Source organism: Trifolium pratense, linkage group LG7 (assembly GCF_020283565.1).
Source record: "Trifolium pratense cultivar HEN17-A07 linkage group LG7, ARS_RC_1.1, whole genome shotgun sequence".
Lineage (NCBI taxonomy): Eukaryota > Viridiplantae > Streptophyta > Magnoliopsida > Fabales > Fabaceae > Trifolium > Trifolium pratense.
Window position 1 is genome coordinate 46,284,730 of NC_060065.1, and position 21,572 is coordinate 46,306,301.

Consider the following 21,572-nt stretch of genomic DNA (forward strand, 5'->3'; position numbering starts at 1 on the left):
GCATGGCCTTAGACTTAGTTGCAAAAAGGCTGTGCAGTCACATTTCTCATCTTATATCAAGTTGAGTACAAAAAGTGATAGAAGGAAGAATGATGAACTTTCTAATCCCTTTCTCTCTTTTCTCTTTATTTTTCTCTTTCACTAATAATAATAAAAGTATTGATAATTAATTCAATTTTATTTCTCTTTATCAAAAGGAAGTAGTGGAGGTAATTAAAGGCACAATATATATTGAGCTGAATATGTCACTAACAGGTTATGTATGGTATGGATAGCATCCAATAATCCTTACGTTACGTGCCTCACACAACACAACAACTTACCTTACCACATTAATTTGCTACGCTAAGAATCTGCCGTCCTTTTTTGCATGATAAAATTTCTTAGTATTATTCTTTTTGATTATTCAGCAAACTTTACTGTACATTGGAACCTATATCTTTGCTGTAAATGCATGTCACTTGCATACACATCACTCTCTGTTGATTCTCTTTTGCTGCATGCACTTCAATCTAATTAGTAGTATATTCTTTTCTCTTTTAATAATAAAAAGTTTACAAGTGTTTGTCCTCAGGAACTTAGTTGAGTTAGTAAGGACATTGCATGTAATACGTAGGATTGAAATTCGAAATATGAAACTCTCATTTATTTACCTTAAAAAGTAAAATTTCAATCACTTGATTATTTGACAAAAAAAAAATGTAGGCGTGTTCGATCCCCGCCAGAGTTGGAAGACCTTAAATATAGTATAAAGCACTCAGAATATGTAGATGTGTTTCAGTGTCAGACATATTTTAGTATATGTTGGAAAAATTAGACATAAAATTATCTTATACAAATAAATCAAGTGATCAGAAGAAAGAACATATTTCGGTATATATAAAGATGGATTATATGGAATACTCAATCCATTATAAGGCCAAAATAAAGAGGGATGAAGAAAGAAAAAATAATAAAAGAAGACATTCAACCTAAAAATCAAACCCATACTACCCAAAAGTTCTTCCAAATAACTATTACAGCAAACAAAGGAAAGATTTCATTATCCACTCCTAAAAAGTATGAATAGACCATGCGGACTCGCTCAAAAACCACTTAAGAAGAGAATTTAATATGATTTACCCAGGGACGGATCCAGGAATCTATAAAACGGGGGGCCGAAATAATTAAATAATAAAAATTAAATAAATCATAATAATTATAATAGTACTTAAATATGCTTAATAAAAAATAAAAAATACATTACATTGTTTATCTAAATTGTACACTATATTGTTCTATATTATAAAATTCATCAACAATTGAACCATATTAATTAGTTTGAAATTCATTTTCTATCTTATTTCTCAACCTATTTTTCACAATCTTCGTATAGCAAGAAAATAAATTTTCACTTATAGCAAACAATCAGAATTAACTTAATTGAATTTGGACTTTTTTTTTGGTGAAGAATTAAATTTGGACTTTAATAGTGTATAATATATATTATCAAAATATTTTAAAGTAATTTGTTACGATTACTATATTGTGGGTGCATGTTTTGCACCAAACGGTCGTTACTAATCTTTTACCACATCTCTCAAATATCAATTTATGTAGTATGTATCAATAACAAGTATATTATGAAGAAAAAAAATATGATAAGAGGGGGGGGCCTCAGCCCCTACTTGCCCCCCCTTATGTCCGTCCCTGGATTTACCAATTATTAAAAATTTACCATCTTATCGGTGAACATAAAATCATTTTGAAACTTTTAAATTAACCACACAACAACATGTCAAACCTATTCTGAACTAGACTAGAATTAGTCCAACATCATACCCTCTAGGTCCATAATGGCTTGCCCCACCACATCCATGTCAGTAGAACATGGTGAAACCTCTCTACCAAGATAGGAGCAAATCACCGCCCTTCCCACTATCTAAGGGGAATATATTGGCAGACCATCTTATTGGGCCAACCCAATAAGGCCCAATAAAAGGACATTTGGCCCAGAGCTGGGGGCTATATAATTAAGCTCTCATATTCGTGAGAGCAAGAGAAAACTATTCATTTACTCAATTACTTTCTCTCTCTTGTATCTCTCTTCTCTCTTTCCCTTTCTAACTTTGGCATATGAGCACCTGCAGGTACAACCCTCCCCTCCGTGGATCAGCTGCTCGACCCGCCGTCAACCACCTGCTCAACTGACTGCCAGCTGGCCATCTACCTATTCTGATCAACAGTTAAGATCAAAACCAATGTCAAGCGATGTTTTGGTTGAGAGATAACTCAAAAGGAACAAAAGACTATGAAGTTCTGGAAAAACTCATAAGTCACAAACAAATGACGTGCTAAGTTCTGGAATAGCCTACAAAACTCATAGAAATGTGCGTTCTTCATTGTGAGAGCCTTGTCCAAAAGCAATTGCTATGAGAAATCAATGACCTTTATATTGGAGTCCAACTCTTCCATATTTGTGACAATATTTGAAGTTTGTCTCACAATACAAATACCACTAGAGGAGCGAGACCTAGTCGACAAAGTTGTGTAGACCAAGCTAACATAGAACTAGTCAAAGAAGTCATTCATCCCAACCATTTGTCCTCCTCAAGAATCAAAGTTAATTTAGCCACCAATAATCAAATCCACCACTAACTATCGCTCCCGAGTAAAAAAAAAAACGGCAATCTCCACAACTAAATGAGGACCCAGAGTCACCCTGCACCTTCCCACCGACCTAAATTACCAACAACTAAATCTCCCAAAATCAGTATCACAAAAGTGTTGCAGGATGCAACAAGTGCGATGTATATTGTTTAGAAAAGTGAAAGTTGAACACTTTATAAGAAAGACGATCCAACTCCCTTGTGTCCAACTCCCTTGTAGAATTGTTGTTAAACCCAATGTAGATGATCTTCTGGATGTCCCCTCATGACCCAACAAAAACTACATCTTCCACAAACTTTAGATCAAAAGGAAGCCAACAGACTATTTCGATATCCATTTTCACAAATCCATATTAAAACCGATATGTTGTAGAGTTTGTAGTAAATCCTAATATAAAGAGGAATAATGCTAGCAACACACTCTTTAACAAACACACTCCAACACACTTTATTTTATTGGTTGAAATTCACATGGGTCCCATAAAAAAATGTGGACCCATATAACTTTTATGGGACCCATATAAATTTTAACCAATAAAAGAGAGTGTGTTAGAGTGTGTATAAAGAGACCTCATGTCTTAGCACTACTAGAAATTTCCTATTTTCCTACAGATTTTTTCCTCCACCAGCATTTTCTCAAAAGAGTGAAGTTGAAAAACCCTAATTTAATAATCACAAATAGTCAATCAAATGCAATATTTATGAATATTTTAACCTTCATATAACATGACTATATCTTGTTTGGGTTTCAATTTTGTACAAACACATCAATTATGATTCATTATAATTTTAGTTATATATTCAAAATTGTATATACATCTTTAGATTAATATTTCTATTATTCGATCCGAATTCAATAGAACTTAAGCCATATTTTATTAATTATAAATAAGGGATTTATTTGGACCAACAAACTTGCTTCATCATTGATCAACTCCAAATTAATTAGCTGGCATCTATATGTGTTGTTGCATCATAATAAAATGTGGGTCAACGGTACATTATCTAGATAATGAACTACTTTAGATTTAAGCCATGAAACAAATCCTCACACAAATTACATATGTATAAGCTATAGTATTATAGTAGTGGTATAATGTCAAATAGTGAAATAGGTCTTCATTATATGATATGACACCATTAGATAATAGTATAATTTTTTATTTTTTTTTTTGAAATTTTAGATAATAGTATAATTAAGTGTTAGTGAGATAGTAGACGTACACTTGTAATTATTTATTGACTTAGACACAAAAATTAAGTGATTTGGTCGGTTTCAACTAACTACAAATCTACCAAAGAACTTATTGTTACTTTCACTGTCTGTGATGTATGTTTGTTCTTTTAGTAGTATTACATTGCTCTCACCTAGTAAAGACGATTAAGTCAATGATTTGAGATCTACTTAATCAATAACTAACTAGCATTTTTTCTAGTAGTTTAGCGGCTAAAAATTCCCCTTAATAGATGGCGTGTCCGAAGTTTGAATTTCGATTCATGCACATAAAGTGCAATGTTTCTACTAACTACATTAAGCTGACAGGGACAACACACTAAATAAGCTAAATTAGTGCGATGAATTAAGAAATTGAATGATAAAGAGATCAAAGGTTTGTTTTCAGTAAAAATTAACAAAAAAAAAAAACAATAATATTAATTATTAATATTGACTGTTTCTTGAACTGTAACTCATATACTAATAACATCAAAATGATATAACCAACCTTTGCTTCCAAGTGAAATGGCCAACTTTTTACTTTTTCCTTCTTTAATTTTCAATTATGGTCACACATTTCATTTAATAAATATATATTTACAACAAATATTCTCCTTAAGTATAGGAATTTTTTTAAAAAAAATAAATTACTAATTTTCTACCGATGGAGGTCAGATATAGTGGAAAAAAATTAAAATCTCACAATAGACTGACCAATATTTAAATTTTTTTAGTAGATAAGTGAAATGTCAAGTGATTGAAAACTCACACAGATACAAAGTGGAGGGACCGAAGTTCAAACATCGGTCATGTTGTCCAACATTAGTAATTTTCACATTTTTGTCAGCCGTATTAGAAATATTTGTGGACAACCAGTATTTGAACTTACCGAGAGAAATACCAACACTATAGAAATAAAATAATAAGATTATGTCAAATAGAGCACCCAAAAAAAAGATAGAATAACCTATAAGAAACAAATTAATAATTACCAAAATTAAGAAAATTGATACTAGCATTAAGTGAATGGATTGAAAAACGAAGGATGAGCAACATATAAATAGACAAATGTCTTAAAGATCAAATCTCATTGTCTCCATAATCGTAGTACAAAATTTACACTATTAATATTTTTTAACGATTATCAATTTTCGTGAAAAGGTCTATGTGACAATAGTTATGACAGATTCTCTTTTTCTAACTATATTTTTTTTACTATATTATACGGAGTAAATATGATATGTCTTTCTTTTTCTTTACAAACTAAATTAGACGAATGATATAATCAAATTCTATAGAAGTCCCATTATTGGTTTAGCAATCAATATAATTGATAAAAAAAAATTGATTATTATGAATTATTAGCTATACAACCTAAAATATATCCTCAATGTACCTTTAAGCAGAAGATTAAGTGTAACTAATTAGCAATTAAAAGAAAAGTATACTATTCAAAGTAGGAACCGTCCTAAAGTGCATATGTCATCATATACTTGTATGCTACATATACCCTCCTTACTCCTTAGTTCTTAACAGAATCATATACTTAATCACATGCCACTTATGTCCTTTTCTTTTCTTGTTGGAGTACTATTACTCATAAAATAAATAAAATTTATCAAATATATATTAAAAAAATACTTAAAAGCTACCCAAATCTCTAATCACTCCATTTAGATTAAATGCTTCTAACGTGCAATCTTTGCTTTAATGGGTTTGTGTAAATTGCTACCTCTTCTAATGTTTGGCTTAAATAATCTTCTAACCAAAGAAAGAGTGAAACGGATTCAAAACGTTAACACTTAACAACAACTTTCCTTTCTTAATTCAATGCCTTTTAATTTTAAACCATAGAAAAATTATTCAATTTTAATTATCAGTTAGCACTTCCACCTAAAACCGAATTTTAGTTCATTAATCTCCATCTGATCTCTTGTTTAATGTACTAGCACGCAATTATTCTTGGCCACTCGCAAATTTATGATTATGATTAATCAAAAACACATATTAATTGTAACAAAAAAAACACATTAATTTTCTTGACAAAAAAAACACACAAATAAAAATTACTCCAAAAATATAACTCAAAAAATAAAAAAACGCACAAATAAACTAAAACATTCCGCTCAAATTGTTCAAAAAAACTCGAGTTCAATTTCTAGTAGTAACAATTTTGGATTGAACTTTACTTATCCCGTGATCGAACTGTGAATCATTGTTGCCTCATTCTTTTAAGAACCAGAAAATTAATATCAAAGATAAAAAATACACTCACACACAATGGACATGTTCCAACTCATTAAATTCCAAAATTAATCACATAATACAAAAGCATGTTTAATCATTGATGAATCATACTCATGCATTACAAATTTACAATCACTTCATGCCAATAATACAGTGTGCTAGTCACGAACTAACTAAAAATAATCACAAAAAATTAAATTAAATTATTTCATTAAAAAGTAAACACTACACTAAGCAATAGTATAAGGAGTGTGGCAGCAATAAAACAGAAAAAAGAAGCAAAAAAGTGTGGTTATGATTGACGCGTGAAACCACTCTCCATAAGAAGCGCGTGAATAAAAACGAAAGAACTTTAATTTCTTGCTAGTAACATTTCCAAGGTTGGAAAAAAAGCAAGGAAGATTTTGGGTGCCATTCAATTCATTCACTATATACCAATATATATAAATACATATAATCATCTATTCACACTTCACACACTTCACATAATTCATATATAAATTACACACTTGTGTGTGTGTCTCTTTCTTCCTATTCTCTACTACTATCTTATACCTTTCATATTCATATTGTTAAATTAAATTGAAATTTTTAGGATGTTGTCTAAAATGGACATGGAAGGAATTCTAAGCACAAAGGAACATGGTAATGATGCAAGTCATCTCATCAAAGGGAAGCGAACAAAACGGTTGAGACAGTTGTCACCTTGCACCGTGGCAACTACCACGGTGACATCAAGCTGTTCGAGTGCCACTGGAGGTGGTGGATCTTTTTCATCCACCACCTTCGATGACACTGAACAAGAAGAGGAAGCGGATATGGCTAATTGTTTGATTCTCCTAGCCCAAGGAAGAACGGGAGAAGGAGGAGGAGGAGGAGGAGGAGAAGAGAATCAATATCGACGTGCTCAGAGCCACCACTATGATAACAAACACCAACAGCAACAAATGGACGGTTATAACAAGATAGCAACAACTGAAAAAGCAACAAAAAACGGTTTTGAAAGTTATGAGTGCAAAACTTGTAACCGTTTTTTTCATTCATTTCAAGCGTTGGGTGGACATAGAGCAAGTCACAAGAAACCAAAGATGAAAGAAGAAAAACAATCTTCACCTTCGCAACCGCGACAAATCGTTACCACAACCGGTGAATTTGAAGAAGAAAACAACAAAATCCACACCAAGAATATTACTACTATCAATCCTCTTGTTCCTCCAGTTTCGCTTGAATTAAGGTGTGGTGTTAATATTAATTTCAAGCCCAATAAGCTCAATAAGATTCATGAATGTTCGATTTGCGGCGCGGAATTCACCTCAGGTCAAGCATTGGGTGGTCACATGAGGAGACATAGAGCTTCTATTGATAAAAGTAACAACAAAAACAACAACGTTGTAGCTTTTGAAGCTGTTCATGTTAAGTCTAGAAATATTCTAGAATTGGATCTTAATTTTCCGGCACCGGAGGAAGATATCTCGGATTCGACGTTTCAGTTTCCGGCGATGGTGGGGTGCCATTATTAGGCCAGCTTGGGATGAAGAGGGAGAGGGAATTATATTTTATTTAATTTGATCAACTATGATCATTGTGAATTAATTATGATTATTATCATTATTATTGTTGTTAGCTTTATTTTAATTTACAATTATTCGAAATTATCGATTCATTGGAATTTTTTTTTTAATTTATGAATAATATTTTTTTTTTCCTTTCTATTTGGTTGATCTACTTGTTGAAGTTTTTGGAATACTTTGAGTAAGTAAGTGGTTAGTGTAGTTGCCTTTCATTCATGAAAAGTGAGTCATATGTTATGGAGTATCTTTATTTATTTATTTTAAAAAAAATACAAATTTTAATTTTTTTTGGTTTGTTTGTTATATATATCTTAGTTTTTGTTTGGCTGTTTCTTTTGTGTAAGATTAAAGAAATGGGTGAGATAGATAGAGTGGTGAAATGGATGGGCATGATTAGGGTTTGGTTGCACCACCACCACCACAACCAAACAAGTCATAGTTCGAATATGTATCTTTTTTGTGGCTTTCAAATTTATCATTATTATTTTAATAAAGCTTATAAAAAATCTCTTTCCCTTTCACTCCCTATATCTTTCTTAGTTTCTCACTCACTCTACTACTACCACACTCACAAACTCACATACTAAATTATTTATTGTTCAAAATAAAGATTAATTAGCATTTTTTTTAACAGAGTTAGCATTTTTTTTATTATTTAAAAATACAAGAAATAAAAATCTTGGTTTGGAAAATGTCACTTTGCAATTATCAATTTGCACACCGAATTATCTTAAAATACCATTGGCTTATGTATCCCTAACTATTCGTCATAATCCACTAGAAAGCTATTTATGAGTACAATATTTTTGGTCCACTCCACCACCATCCATTCTATATGTAGTATAATTGTTTAGTTTAAGCTAAACTTTAAGCTCATAGTCATGGATGAGTTGCACCTAATTAACCAAAATGTTGTCACTGTATTTAAAATAAAACAAAATTAGAGAAAAAAATTACGGTAAAATATATTTTCGGTCCATACTTTTATATTGAGTTTTGATTTTCGTCCCTATACTTTAAAATCACTCGTTTTCGTCCTCAATTAATTGTCAATTTTGTTTTTAGTCCTAAATGTTAAGTCAACTAACAGTTGACTAACAAAAGTCCACGTGACGCTGTCATGTTAGATTTGTTGACATGTTGCATCTTACGTGGAATGTCACATCAGATTTTTTTAAAATTTTTTTTGCAATTTTTTTTAAAAAATAAATAAATTATTTAATACTTATCTTCAATTATTCGATGAAGCTTTTCCTAGGACTCATGTATCATGCATCTCTCTCCATTTCATTTTTTTTTTATTAGTTTAAAAATAAAAGTGAACTATCAATTTAGTCTTTTCAAACTTTCATTTTTCACCGATTTTCTTTCACAGATATTTTTTTAAAATAAAAAAGATTTAAAACAAACGTTGCTTTTTTTTTTCTATTATCAAGTTCATGTTATTACAAACTACATTAACATGTTCATCAAAGTCCAAATAAATTACAACCATAACGAAATTACCCTTATCTTAAAAATTTTAAAAAAATAATAGTAAAGAAAAGTAAATATTGAATAATTTTTTTTAAAAAAAAATGTAATTTTTTTTGGAAAAAAATCAGACTTGGCAGTCCACTTATGATGCCACATGTAAACATAATCCAATGTGGTAGTGCCATGTGGACTTCCATTAGTCAACTGTTAGTTGACTTAATATTTAGAACTAAAACCAAAACTGACTAATTGAGGATGAAAACGAGTGATTTTAAATATTGGGACGAAAATCAAAACTCAATACAAAAGTAGGGACTGAAAACATATTTTACCCAAAAAAAATTATAAGAAAGTTATAAAACCCTATTTCTAATTTATAAGAAATTTATTGATATTTTATAAAGTAATTAAATTGAATAATAACATGATATAGTATGTAGCTTTGGGATTATCTATTAGTGGAAGTTGCAAGCCCATACAAAATTGATGCTCCCAAGAAAGATACTGCTGAGTGCTGACTCTCACACCACAAACATTTGAATATTTATGGAAGCTTTACTATGGTCCACTATTTTCCATTGGACCCATCAACCATACTCTTTATCTCACTTTTTAGTTTCTAGTTATTAGCTTCCACTCTTATTTATGTTGTTCACATAATGAAGATGAGATAAAGACATCACACATGAAAACATTTCTACTTTTTTCTCTTCCATGAAAAATAACAAAATAGAGAATAATATACAAAAATGGACTTATTTTGTCTTACCCAAAAGACAAGGGCATATTTGTCAACATGTAGGATAAACACTAGTTTTAAGTCACTTGCACACTAGTAGTGACACCTGGAGCACTAACTAACTCGTCTCATTGATATATATCTGGTGTCTGATACATGTTAGTGTCAATATATATTGGACATATTTCTTGTGTCTAATTTTATTTCTTAAAATAAGTATTATTGTCGATGTATTATTATCAGTGTTGTGTCGTATTTGATGTATGTGTCTGACGCTGAGTTATATAAAGTTAGTTATGTGCACGTTTTGGTGAATGCTGGTGAGCTAAGCATGTGGACACATATACATTGCGTGAGGTGTCCGAATGTATAAGAAAAAATAGGAGAGAGAAGTGATTAGTGATCATGTCATTGACATTAGCACATGTAGGTTGAGATGTTCCAACCATGTTGTGCAACCTCCCATTACGTATTCTAACTTTATGGTGTATAAAATTAATTAATATTATATATTCTAAATAATATTCTTTTGCTTAAAAAAATAATATTCTTATCATACTCTAAAAGGAACTTAAACATAATATAATAATGAATTGTTGCTTTGCTTGCTTTGTTAGGCCTATCCTAATTTCTGGTCACTCAACTCTCTAGTCTATCTGTATGTATTTAATTGAACATTAATTTCTTCAATATATCAACAATAATTCCATTAACTTCGCCATAATGTAAGGACACACCCCATATCAGTTTGTATCTTTTTGTGCAATTTTTTTTAGTAGAAATAAATTTATCTTATTTTCGTGAATTTAACTAAGTTTGTAGTGACATTAATTATATATGTCGGAAAAAAATAGTATGCTTTGCGTTACAATACTCATACACATTAGCTTAGGAAGTTCGTGTTTCTCTATTACTCTCTTCCAAAAGAAAAGAAAATTTGAGACCCCTATTTTTTAGAGACTTGGAGCCGAATGCCCGCTTGTCCTAGTGGATGGCCGATCTTGCCAACCATTTGTGTTAAACTCCTGTAGTGGTATCTTTCGTGTGCAATATTATTATCTCTGATTCTTATTATGAGAAATTAATTTGGATTTCTTTTTTTTTTTTTTGAATAATTTGGAGATTATTTTGGTCTTATAAGAAAACGTCATAATTTTAAGGTATATTTATTGCTTAAAAGACCTTTTTAACTCATTTAGTGTGGTCTTCAAAAAATAAAAAAAAACTCATTTAGTGTGGTTTTTTTTTACTATTAGTGAACATATTTTTTTAAAAAAATTATAAGAAAAAAGTAACAACATCCGATAATTGTCTTGATTTTGATGTTTTCTTTTTTCTTTTTGTTTTCCTTAAGGATCAAAGGGACAATTATGATCATCCCTATTTCATAAAATAAATTGTCAAAAATTCTCAATGATGGAGGTTTTGGTATGTGTTTTTTTATATTTGAGATCCAAGAGAGTATCTTTTATGACTTTTCTTCTCATTGTGTATTGATCATAGTTTTGAGTTTGGTGCTTTGCGTGCTCCAAATAGCCATGGTCAACTCAATTACTAGTGGAGTAGTATATAATGGTGGTTAGTAGCACTTGATGCTATTATTTTTCAAATTTTCATCTAATTAAATGGGTGTTTAGAGGTGTGTCTCACGGGGCTTTAGAGTGTGTGCCACAAGTATTTTGTATAGTTTGGAGATTTGGGAACATTTTCTTTTGTAAATGTATGTTTGTTAGGCCTTTTTGCAACCATTTATGGAAGGTGGATATATATAAAGATAATGCTGTATTGAATGTTTTTACTATTTATTGGGAAAAAATAAACTATAATAATGGTCGGCATCTTGAGTCAATATTTATTTTTAATTTTTGTTAAGTTCTCATTGCGACTGATAATCTTGTTTGAGGCATGTCGGGGGACTATTCTCGATGTTGTGGTAATTTAGACTCAATGGTTGTTGCTCGGTGTATTAAGTGTGAGTAAAAGTTTTATATTTAATGTAAATAGATATTGAGCAATATATAAATAACTGAATTCATATATCTAATGTTTATGTGATATCCAAATTTACTTGTATGATTGTTTTTAGTCCAATTTCAGATGGTTAATTCCTTATATTGAAAGTCTTTCTAACAATCATATTGGTGCCATTTGTGGTTCTAGTGTATATGTATTGTAGATGAAAAAAATTGAACTTGAGGGAAACCATATCGAGATGAATAGATAGAACTACACTAACACTTGACGAGAAGATTGTTACCGTAAAAAATGAGTAAAAGTTCCACACATTGGATAATCGAACATAGTACAACAAAAATTATCATGTTCAGTCTATTATTAATTTTTAGCAGATCAAATTTGATTTTTTGTGTGCCTTCCAAACCGTGACACTTGGCTGCAATTGAAAGTATATCTTATTGTGTGTAGGAAACTCAACTACACTGAAGCATGCATTTGTGTGGCCATCATCCCTTTTGTTTTCAACAAGGTAGTATTTATTTCTTTGTATACCTACCTAAGTTCATGGTTTGGAGATAAAGACAAACAACACCTCAAATTAATTCATAAGTTGGTTTACTATGTGGCTTATTGTCCCTACTAACTAGCTAGCCCATCACCAAAAAATTGGGCATTGGCTTGCTTTCACATTCTATTTATGTTACTAGTATCAAAAAAATTTCTTTCAACAGATTAATTGTTCCACTTTCCTAATCCTCTATCCAATAAATTGACCATCAAAACGATTTGATTCCATAATATCATAACTAACTATTCATTCTTAGTAAATTGGGTTTGGTATTTGGTGAATGAACACTTTATTGCTCTATCTAATTTTGCACTATTTTATGTTATCTTTTTTTTGGATAATTATGTTATCTATTTTTGATTATATATATCATTGGTTTAACATTGCCAAACATTTATTCAACAAATATAAAATTGCCAAAAATGAAGGGTTATGTAATATATATCGATTAAAGGAGATATTCACAACAAGTTGCTGTGGTGTAGTGGTTATCACGTCAGTCTTACACACTGAAGGTCTCCAGTTCGATCCTGGGCAGCAACATTAAAACTTTCTTTTGTTCAATTTTATTTTTCTTTCCAAAATGGGGAAACTAATTTGTTTATTAATTCATTTATTGATGTCCTAAGAAATTATTTTTTACACTTAAATATTAAAAACTTCTACTCTATAAATATGTGATCTGGTTTAATTATTAAAGTCTTTTAATATTAAAATTCATTAATTAGCTGTAAATATGTTAACTAGTTTAATTTAGCACATTTTGGTTTAAGCTGTTATCTAACATTAAAATTTGAATGAACATCATAATCATAATGATTCTAATTTATCACTGCACCACCAAACAGCAACAAGAGTTCCATGTTTAGTGCTCTTTTTTTTTTTTTGAATCATGCATCCTTCTTATCTTGTTTAGTGCTTACATGATTTTTATTTTGTAATCTTTTTCACTCTATTTAGTTTTCCTATTTTTTCAATTTATACAAATTTGCTTCATCCACTAGATTTATTTTTTTTCAAGTAACTTAGTGACTAGAAATATCACCCTTAAGAAGGTTGATAAATGAAATGACGGGGTTCGAACCCCGGCTCCTACATATATAATACAATGTCTCTACCAACTGAATTAAATTCACGGAACTGTTATTTATGGTGGTTAAGTTATAACCTCATAAGTAAGTAAAAAATATACATTTCCTTTTTTGTCATAATTATCTCATTCTCAATGATCACAGTAATTTAAAGTACGGTAGAGACTCTCAAGAGAGACATAAAAATTGATTAAATTATTTTAGTCAAAAAGTTAGTAGAATTGAAATCCAAAACCTGTGAAACATGAACAAAATAGAGAAAAATAAAACGAAAACGAAATTATATAAGACTATATAATAAATTCCTATCATGTACCAAAAATAAATTACTATAGAGACTGGCCAGTCATGCAATCCGCCTTCGGCTAATTAACTAGACTTAAAAAAAAAAAAATAAGGCTTACATATCACATTAATTCTTTTATGTTTCCATTTTTTTGTTTTAGTCTCTCTATGTTTTTTTTTTTTTTAAACACTCCCTGCATGTTTAATTTCTTTTGGTTTTCGTCCCTTCCATCTCAAAAATGCTGACGTGGCTAACGGCGTGACATGTGACATGCTGACGTGACAAATGAAGGAGCAAAACCAAAAAAAATATTACTTATTGAAGGACCAAAACCAAAAAATAAAGTTTAAAATCCCAAAAAACAAAAAAAAAATTCTTTTTACTTTAACGTTTTTAAATTTTAAAAATAAATTAAAAAAACCAATTATTTTATATAAGACAAGTTATATTATTAACAACTTTTTAGTGTCTTTTTTTTTTTGAAGAAGCTAAATTAGCCCACCCAAATTGGCACCAGAGATAATCGAACCTCAGACCTCAAGAGGAGCACACTCTCAGGTCCCAAGCCAATACCAATGCACCAACCCAAGTGGGTTCAACTTTTTAGTGTCTTAATGGTCACTTGTTATTTGTTTGTGCAATATTAAGGCGCCTTTTGGATTAGCTTATTTTTGAGCTTATGCAAACAGCTTATGCAATATAAATTAGGTTTTATGCTATTTTATAAGTTCACACTAGTGAAAATTGTATTTTTATAAGCTATTTTATCATAAACTACCTTGACAAACTTATAATACTCCCTTCGTTTTACAAAATTTTATTCTTTTTCAAATTACTTGTGTTTTTGACAATTTAAGGTTATATTTTGTCTATTATACCCTCATGTAAATTACAAATATTTAGGAGTAGTTGTTGAAACCGAAAAAGATTTAATATATATTTGAAAAATATATTTTATATTTTATTTTTTTTGGTGCATAACATATTAAATTTATATTGGAAAGAGAAAGTGTGTGAAAAAAAATTATATTGGTGAATTAAAATAAGGGTATAATAGGAAAATAAGGTGCAAAAATACACTTTAAAAAATAAGCTAATTCAAACGGAGCCTAAGTTGATGTGCTATTTTTAGCACATTGTTATTATAGCCGGATTTTTTAGCATGTTCTAAACCAATTTTAGCACACTGTGAGCAAGTTTTTACACTATAGGCTTATGGATTTTAAATTTTAGCACTCTTATATATATATATATATATATATATATATATATATATATATATATATATATATATATATATATTAAATTTTGCTTTTTATTTGAAAAAAAATTGGTTTTTTTAAAAGTAAAGAACATTAAAAAATTGTTTTTTTTAGGGATTTTATTTTTTTGGTTTTGGTCATTCATTAATAATTTTGTTTTGGTTTTGGTACCACGCCAGCATGCCACATGTCACGTCATTAGCCACGTCAGCATTTTTGAGACAGGAGGGACGAAAACCAAAATGAATTGGATATGTAGGGATTTTTTTTAAAAAAAAAACATATAGGGACTAAAACCAAGAAAACAGGAACATACAGGGACTAATGTGATATTTTAAGCCTAAAAATAATGGAGAATTTCTTGCCGTCCTACCTATTTTTTCACGCGCCCTAAAAATTTACTAAAATATTTCTGTCTGCTATTTAAGATAAAAATAGAAACATGTAAAACGCACGAGAAATAGATAGGGCGGTAAAAGAAATTCTCTAAATAATGTGTCACATCAATTTTAAGTAATTTTTTTTTTTTGAAAATCAATTTTAAATTCTTAAAAACTTATGGATCACATCATCACACTAAGATGAATAAGTTGAGCGTCCAAAGTTCGAACTCTGACTCCTGCATATAAAATGTGAACTACCAACTGAGCTAAGCTGTTTGGGAGTTCGGGGGAGCTCGGATGAAACAATGGGGACAATGCTCCAAGATCACAAGAGAGAGAGAGAGATCCACATCTCCACCCAAAATCTTAAGGCATTAAGTTAAGGGGTCAACTATCTTATAAATTCAACATTATTCTCACATATAGTCGTTATGAGACTTAACCACTCACACTTGAAATCCAACTAGATTGCATGAAATCTTTTTTCTATAAAAATGAAAAAACTTGTATATAAAAAATAGAAAATGACATGGACTAAAATGAATAATTGGTTGGGCTAGATTGTAAGTGGAGGAAAGAAAGGCCGCATGAGTTTTGACTCATTTCTTGTAGGCCTGAATCAGCTCATGTCATGTCATGCCACCATGATGTTTATTTTCATATGTACTATTTTTTTTTCTTTTTCAAGCAATAAACATGATGCAATTTTTAGTAAGATTCTTTATCTGAATGTGTCAAACCAATGAACCATGCGTCTATATTAAATATATAGATTTTAAGAATAAAAAAAATTAAGGACAGTGAAGTGTGCGCATGACAAAAATATTAGTATTTCTTTCTTCTGAATGAGAGATTAAGATAAGAGAAACATAAAAGAATTTTATACTAAGTAACATTTTTTATGACAGGTTTATATTAAGCAACCTATCATAATCAACATCTAGAATCCTAAGCTAATGTTTGAAGATAAAATTCTCAAACACACTCTTCATATATGACCTAAATGGAGTTTATAAAATTTCTTGTAAAAAAAAAGAGTTTATAAAATTTCTACACGTTACAACTTACAAGTATACAAAATTTCAAAATGATATAAGAGTGTTGAGAATTTGAGATCTAGTTTTACACTATCGAATTAATCAAAAAATTCTACCTGGTAGTGTTTTTTTTTTTTAAAAAAAAAAAAATAATGAAGATTGAAGCGAAAATAAAGGAAATTAAGCTACAATTAGTCTAGGGTTGAAAATTTCCAACAAATCCGCATAAAAAAAACAAAAATAACTCGATAAATAATCAAAAGAGACTCATATTCACAATTCATACTAGTTAAAATATCCACATAACAATTTGCTTCACGATAGGAGTTCACTCTTTAACATGTGCGCCCTAGACTCGAGAGATTTATCAAAGAAAAATTAAAAGCCTACACTAACCATACATTTGATGATTTTGTGGGGTTGATCATGTCCAAGATACTCAAAGCATATGCTTGATTGATTCATTTATTTATTCTTGAATCATAGATTCTTTAATTTCTATTACTTGCATCTTCTTTTCAATTTTAAATGAAGAAATGTTGTCTCACTATGAAATATAGGTACATGCAAGGGAGGTATTAAGTGGGGAAGCTACAACTTCAACTCCTAGTTGACTTCATCATCATATATATAAAGAAAAACTTACCATATTAATTATATACTCTCAATATATACATAACCTAAATTTCTTTGAACCAAATAAACTCAATTAATTCCATTAACCTTCACAAAATTCAACTTATTAGCTTTAGCTACAAATTAGCATTGAAGAACAATATGACCACACCTCCAAGCTTTGAAATTGGAAATCAAGGCATGCAAATGTTTCCTATGGTCATAGAAGATTTGATGCCATTACCAAATTCCATGGAAGGAATTTCAGGATCACCCTCTAATTCTCTCCTCTTCAATCTCTCTATTCTCAAAGAAAAATTCAATCAAGTGCAAAATCTTGTAGGTGTTATTCTCTCCCCAAATCAACAAGACTCATCAACTAATTCAATGGCTATATCCAACATGAATTCCACAATACAAGAAATCATAGTAACTTCCACATCAATCATGTTCACTTGCCAACAAATAGCTCTTGGTAATTTCCCTCAAGGTAATAATTCTACTACATGCACAAACCAAGAATTTCAAAAGCAACAATCTAATAATATTCAATCAAGTTTTGGCAACAATAATACAAACATAGATCTTAGAGGTCAAAGCTTATTAGATTCTAATAATGAGTCACAAGCATTGGATTGGTTTGGTGAAAGATATAAGCTAGAGCATGATATTGATGATCAAAAGTTTGGTCATGAAATTAGTGAAACCAATAATAGTATAAAAGGTTCTAATGAAGATATTTTAACGAAGAACAATTGTGATCGCGGTGATACAAGTCTAAAATTTGGGCCGTCTAATGCTCGGACTGGAGTAGAATGTAGCGAAGATATAGTTGAATTGGACGCGACGGATTTATTAGCTAAGTACACACATTATTGTCAAGTTTGTGGTAAAGGGTTTAAAAGGGATGCAAATTTAAGGATGCATATGAGAGCTCATGGTGATGAATACAAAAGTAGTGCAGCATTGAGCAATCCAATTAATAAGAGCAATAGTGATTATTTGATGAGTATGAAAAATAAGAAATATTCATGTCCTCAAGAAGGGTGTAGATGGAATCAAAAACATGCCAAGTTTCAACCATTGAAATCATTGATTTGTGCTAAGAATCATTACAAGAGAAGTCATTGTCCTAAAATGTATGTGTGCAAGAGGTGTAATTTGAAGCAATTTTCAGTGCTTTCTGATTTGAGGACACATGAGAAACATTGTGGTGATCTTAGGTGGCAATGCTCATGTGGCACTACCTTTTCTAGGAAAGATAAGCTTATAGGGCATGTTGGTTTGTTTGTGGGACATCATCCAGTTATCAATGGTTTGTCATATAGTACTCACACAAATTAGAGCACTAGAAAATAATGGCATATATGTAGGTTGATCTATATCTATGTTGGTTCCAATTTATATTTTTATGTATTTATAATTTATGAATAGATCATGAAGAGTGCTCTCCCAGCTTCACAACAATATTATATTTATGTTTTATGTAAAAAAATCAATGATATTTATATAAATGTAACAAAATATACTTCATCAAAGGTATGATATCCCTTATATACTTCATCAAAGGTATCGTTGAACTTATCTGGGAATGACCTGTTGAATCTGGGGATTTGCGCTTATGAGGCGGATATATCCTTAAGGAGGACAGTGCGATCAGCACGCCTCAGGTATTGTATCATGGTTTACAATTTTACAGGTATGATTTCGTTGTTGTTTACTATGCGGTTGACATCAAACTACTACACTCACAAAATTAGATCTATAATATTTGTTTGAGTCATTTAAATTTATATGTGATTTATTATTGTGAGTAGGTCCAATTTTTACAACAAAGTATTATATTCACGTTGTGTTGATCAAATATATAAAATAGTTACTCTCTCAAATCTCTATATCACACATTTAGAGAGAGAAATCAATGTGCAAATTTTTTCACTAAACTTAGATCTTCCTCCAAAAGGTATTCGTGATCTTCTTAATAACTACGGAATGGGAATCTTCTTTATTTGTTCGGGTAAATTGGATCACAGCGACTCGTTAGAACATGCATCAAAGTTCAGAGTGCACTAACATAAATAATTATAAATTATCCATTAGTAAGGTTTTCACATTGACAGTGAAAATTGGACTCACGAGTCACGTTCTTGTGAGATATGAACTAACATCTAACTAATTGAACCAGCCTTTGTTGGCTCAATGTGACTTTTTTGGTACTAACATTTGTGATTTGGAGGAAAGTATACACGAGTTTGAGATTTATTTGAAATAAAAATAAAATTTTCAATTTAGTGTATTACTTGTTGGTGCAGTAAATTCTTGATCAAATATAATGTATTAGAGATTCCTTGAGAGAATTTTTTTTAAGAGAAATATCGTTACCAAATAACTTATTTACTTTAATCATAAGAACTAGAACATATCAGCACGAGTCTAATTAGCCGTAAGATATGTAATTATAAATTACGATATGATGATTGCAATAATATAAGGTATATGAAATTTTTTGAGTAACATTAAACGATAGTTCAACAATAATTTTGGATAAATATTCATACAAAGGAAGGTATATTACGAAAGGTTTCTTTATAGACCGCATTCGAAATCTTAGTCGTATTTTCGCCGTCATCGTCGATGATCAATATTTTTAATCCTTCTCTAGAAGTAACTCTTGAAATCGCAACATACAGCTGACCATGTGAAAACACTGGCGACGGAAGATATATCCCAATATGCTTTAAAGATTGTCCCTAACTCTTATTAATAGTCATTGCAAAGAAATCATTAAAGTAAATTATCTCCGTTGAAATTTAAAAATGATTCTTACGTCAGATGGTATCAGAGAAAATCTAGGTATGAAAACCTGATCACTAATATTATTTCCTAAAATAATTTTTTCTTCAAGAGCACGTTTTCCCAATCTTGTAATAATAAGTCTTGTTCCATTGCATAATCAAATTTTTTGATTCAAATTCCTTAATAGCATAACAGGAACTCCAACTTTAAGTCTCAACTTGTGATTTGGGAGTCCCGACGTAGAAATCGTGTTCAAAAATTCAAGAGTATGAACATCATCCACTGTTTGACCATCTATATTCTTTGCGAGTGAAGTATCATAACTCAAATATGTTTTTTCTTCACCAGAAATTAAATCCAACATATAATCATTTATTGTGTCGACTATTGAATTTTTAGGAGCTAATATAGCTCTATTTTGGAAACATGTTATATCGTTCATGTTTTGTAAAAGTTGGGGATATGTGCTTTCAACGATTGAAACAAGAGGATCACCTGAATTTGGAATCAATAAATCTGATGGAATGTCAAGTTCTAAATCATCGTCGTTGTCATCTTCAATTTCTCCATCGCCAACACCCAAAACTCTTTCAGAAAAAAATCTTCTTTGATCCGGAAAGGTTAAGATACATTGTTAGCAAAAGAAACAAATGTGAATCATTGATTTTTTTCGTATAATATAGTGACGTAGATATATACCTGGAGTCAACTACTATTTGCATAAATATCACATTGATATATATTTGTAGTAATACGATCAACCATACTCCTCAACATGAACAAACTTTTAAGTTAAGAAAGACATAAAAAAAGAGTATATTTTGCTTAGCATGTTTAGTTAAAAAAAAAGTAACTTTTAAGTCTAATGATTTTTTTTTTCTTTCCATAAAATAAAACACTAAGAAAATGGTTAACATGTTTAGTTAATTAGTAAAAAATATTGAATTAGGATAAAGAAATGTAAATTTTTTCGAAAAATAAAACACTAAGAAAATGCATGATTTGATGATTTGCTAGATTTATAATTATCGGTTTTTAATTGTCTAAATTGTGCAATGTAATTTTATGGTGTTTAATTGTTGTATCAAATCTTTCCTATGAAAATCGATGGAGCTTATAAATTATTGCACATGATTTTAATCACAATTGGTATACTTGTCATAGTGGTTGAAAATATTGTCTTGCACTGAACGATCGCGTGTTCAAATCGTAGTCATGAAAAAATTATATTATTTTTTAATAAAAATTGCAAGATAAAAGTGGAGGAAAAACAAATTAGGTTTAGGGTTTTCTTGTATATACAAGCTTATAATATAAGAGATAAGAGATTCGTATATCAAAAGATATCTATTATGCTATAAGAGATAAGGATGGGAGCGAAGCCTGTTTTATCCCTTGATGTCAAGATGCTCTTTGTCTTATTAAAAAAAAATAACACATCTATTATAAATTTTATTTTTAGTTAAACCTAATTAAACAAATCCAAAATATTAATACAAGGAAAATAATAGCTCTTAATCTCTCCAAAATAACACCTACGATGTTATGTCTACTTATATCATCACGACAACCTTAAGACTCAAAGTAAATTGAAGATTATCAGAAGGTTCAGCTCCATTAGCGAAATCAGAACCAAATAATTTCTCATCGAAATCGAACAATTCATGAACTTCAGGCACGA

At 30.2% G+C, this 21,572-nt stretch overlaps 2 protein-coding genes and 1 non-coding gene across 3 annotated transcripts; all 3 read left to right on the plus strand.

Moving 5' to 3' along the window:
- Window positions 1–6,580: 6,580 nt before the first annotated feature.
- On the plus strand, window positions 6,581–7,790 carry LOC123897666 (zinc finger protein ZAT5-like). Its single transcript, XM_045948387.1, has one exon. The coding sequence runs from the start codon at window positions 6,708–6,710 to the stop codon at window positions 7,629–7,631; it is 924 nt and encodes a 307-aa protein (XP_045804343.1). The 5' UTR covers window positions 6,581–6,707; the 3' UTR covers window positions 7,632–7,790.
- A 5,101-nt stretch (window positions 7,791–12,891) lies between these two features.
- On the plus strand, window positions 12,892–12,964 carry TRNAV-UAC. Its single transcript has one exon. It is a non-coding gene; the product is annotated as a tRNA-Val (tRNA).
- Window positions 12,965–17,160: 4,196 nt separating this feature from the next.
- Window positions 17,161–18,633, plus strand: LOC123896516 (protein SENSITIVE TO PROTON RHIZOTOXICITY 2-like). Its single transcript, XM_045946892.1, has one exon. The coding sequence runs from the start codon at window positions 17,258–17,260 to the stop codon at window positions 18,437–18,439; it is 1,182 nt and encodes a 393-aa protein (XP_045802848.1). The 5' UTR covers window positions 17,161–17,257; the 3' UTR covers window positions 18,440–18,633.
- The last annotated feature ends 2,939 nt before the right edge of the window (window positions 18,634–21,572 follow it).

Excerpts from the sequence above, each read along its gene's own strand:
- LOC123897666 (XM_045948387.1), top strand. The coding sequence starts at position 6,708 with ATGTTGTCTAAAATGGACATGGAAGGAATTCTAAGCACAAAGGAACAT.
- LOC123896516 (XM_045946892.1), top strand. The coding sequence starts at position 17,258 with ATGACCACACCTCCAAGCTTTGAAATTGGAAATCAAGGCATGCAAATG.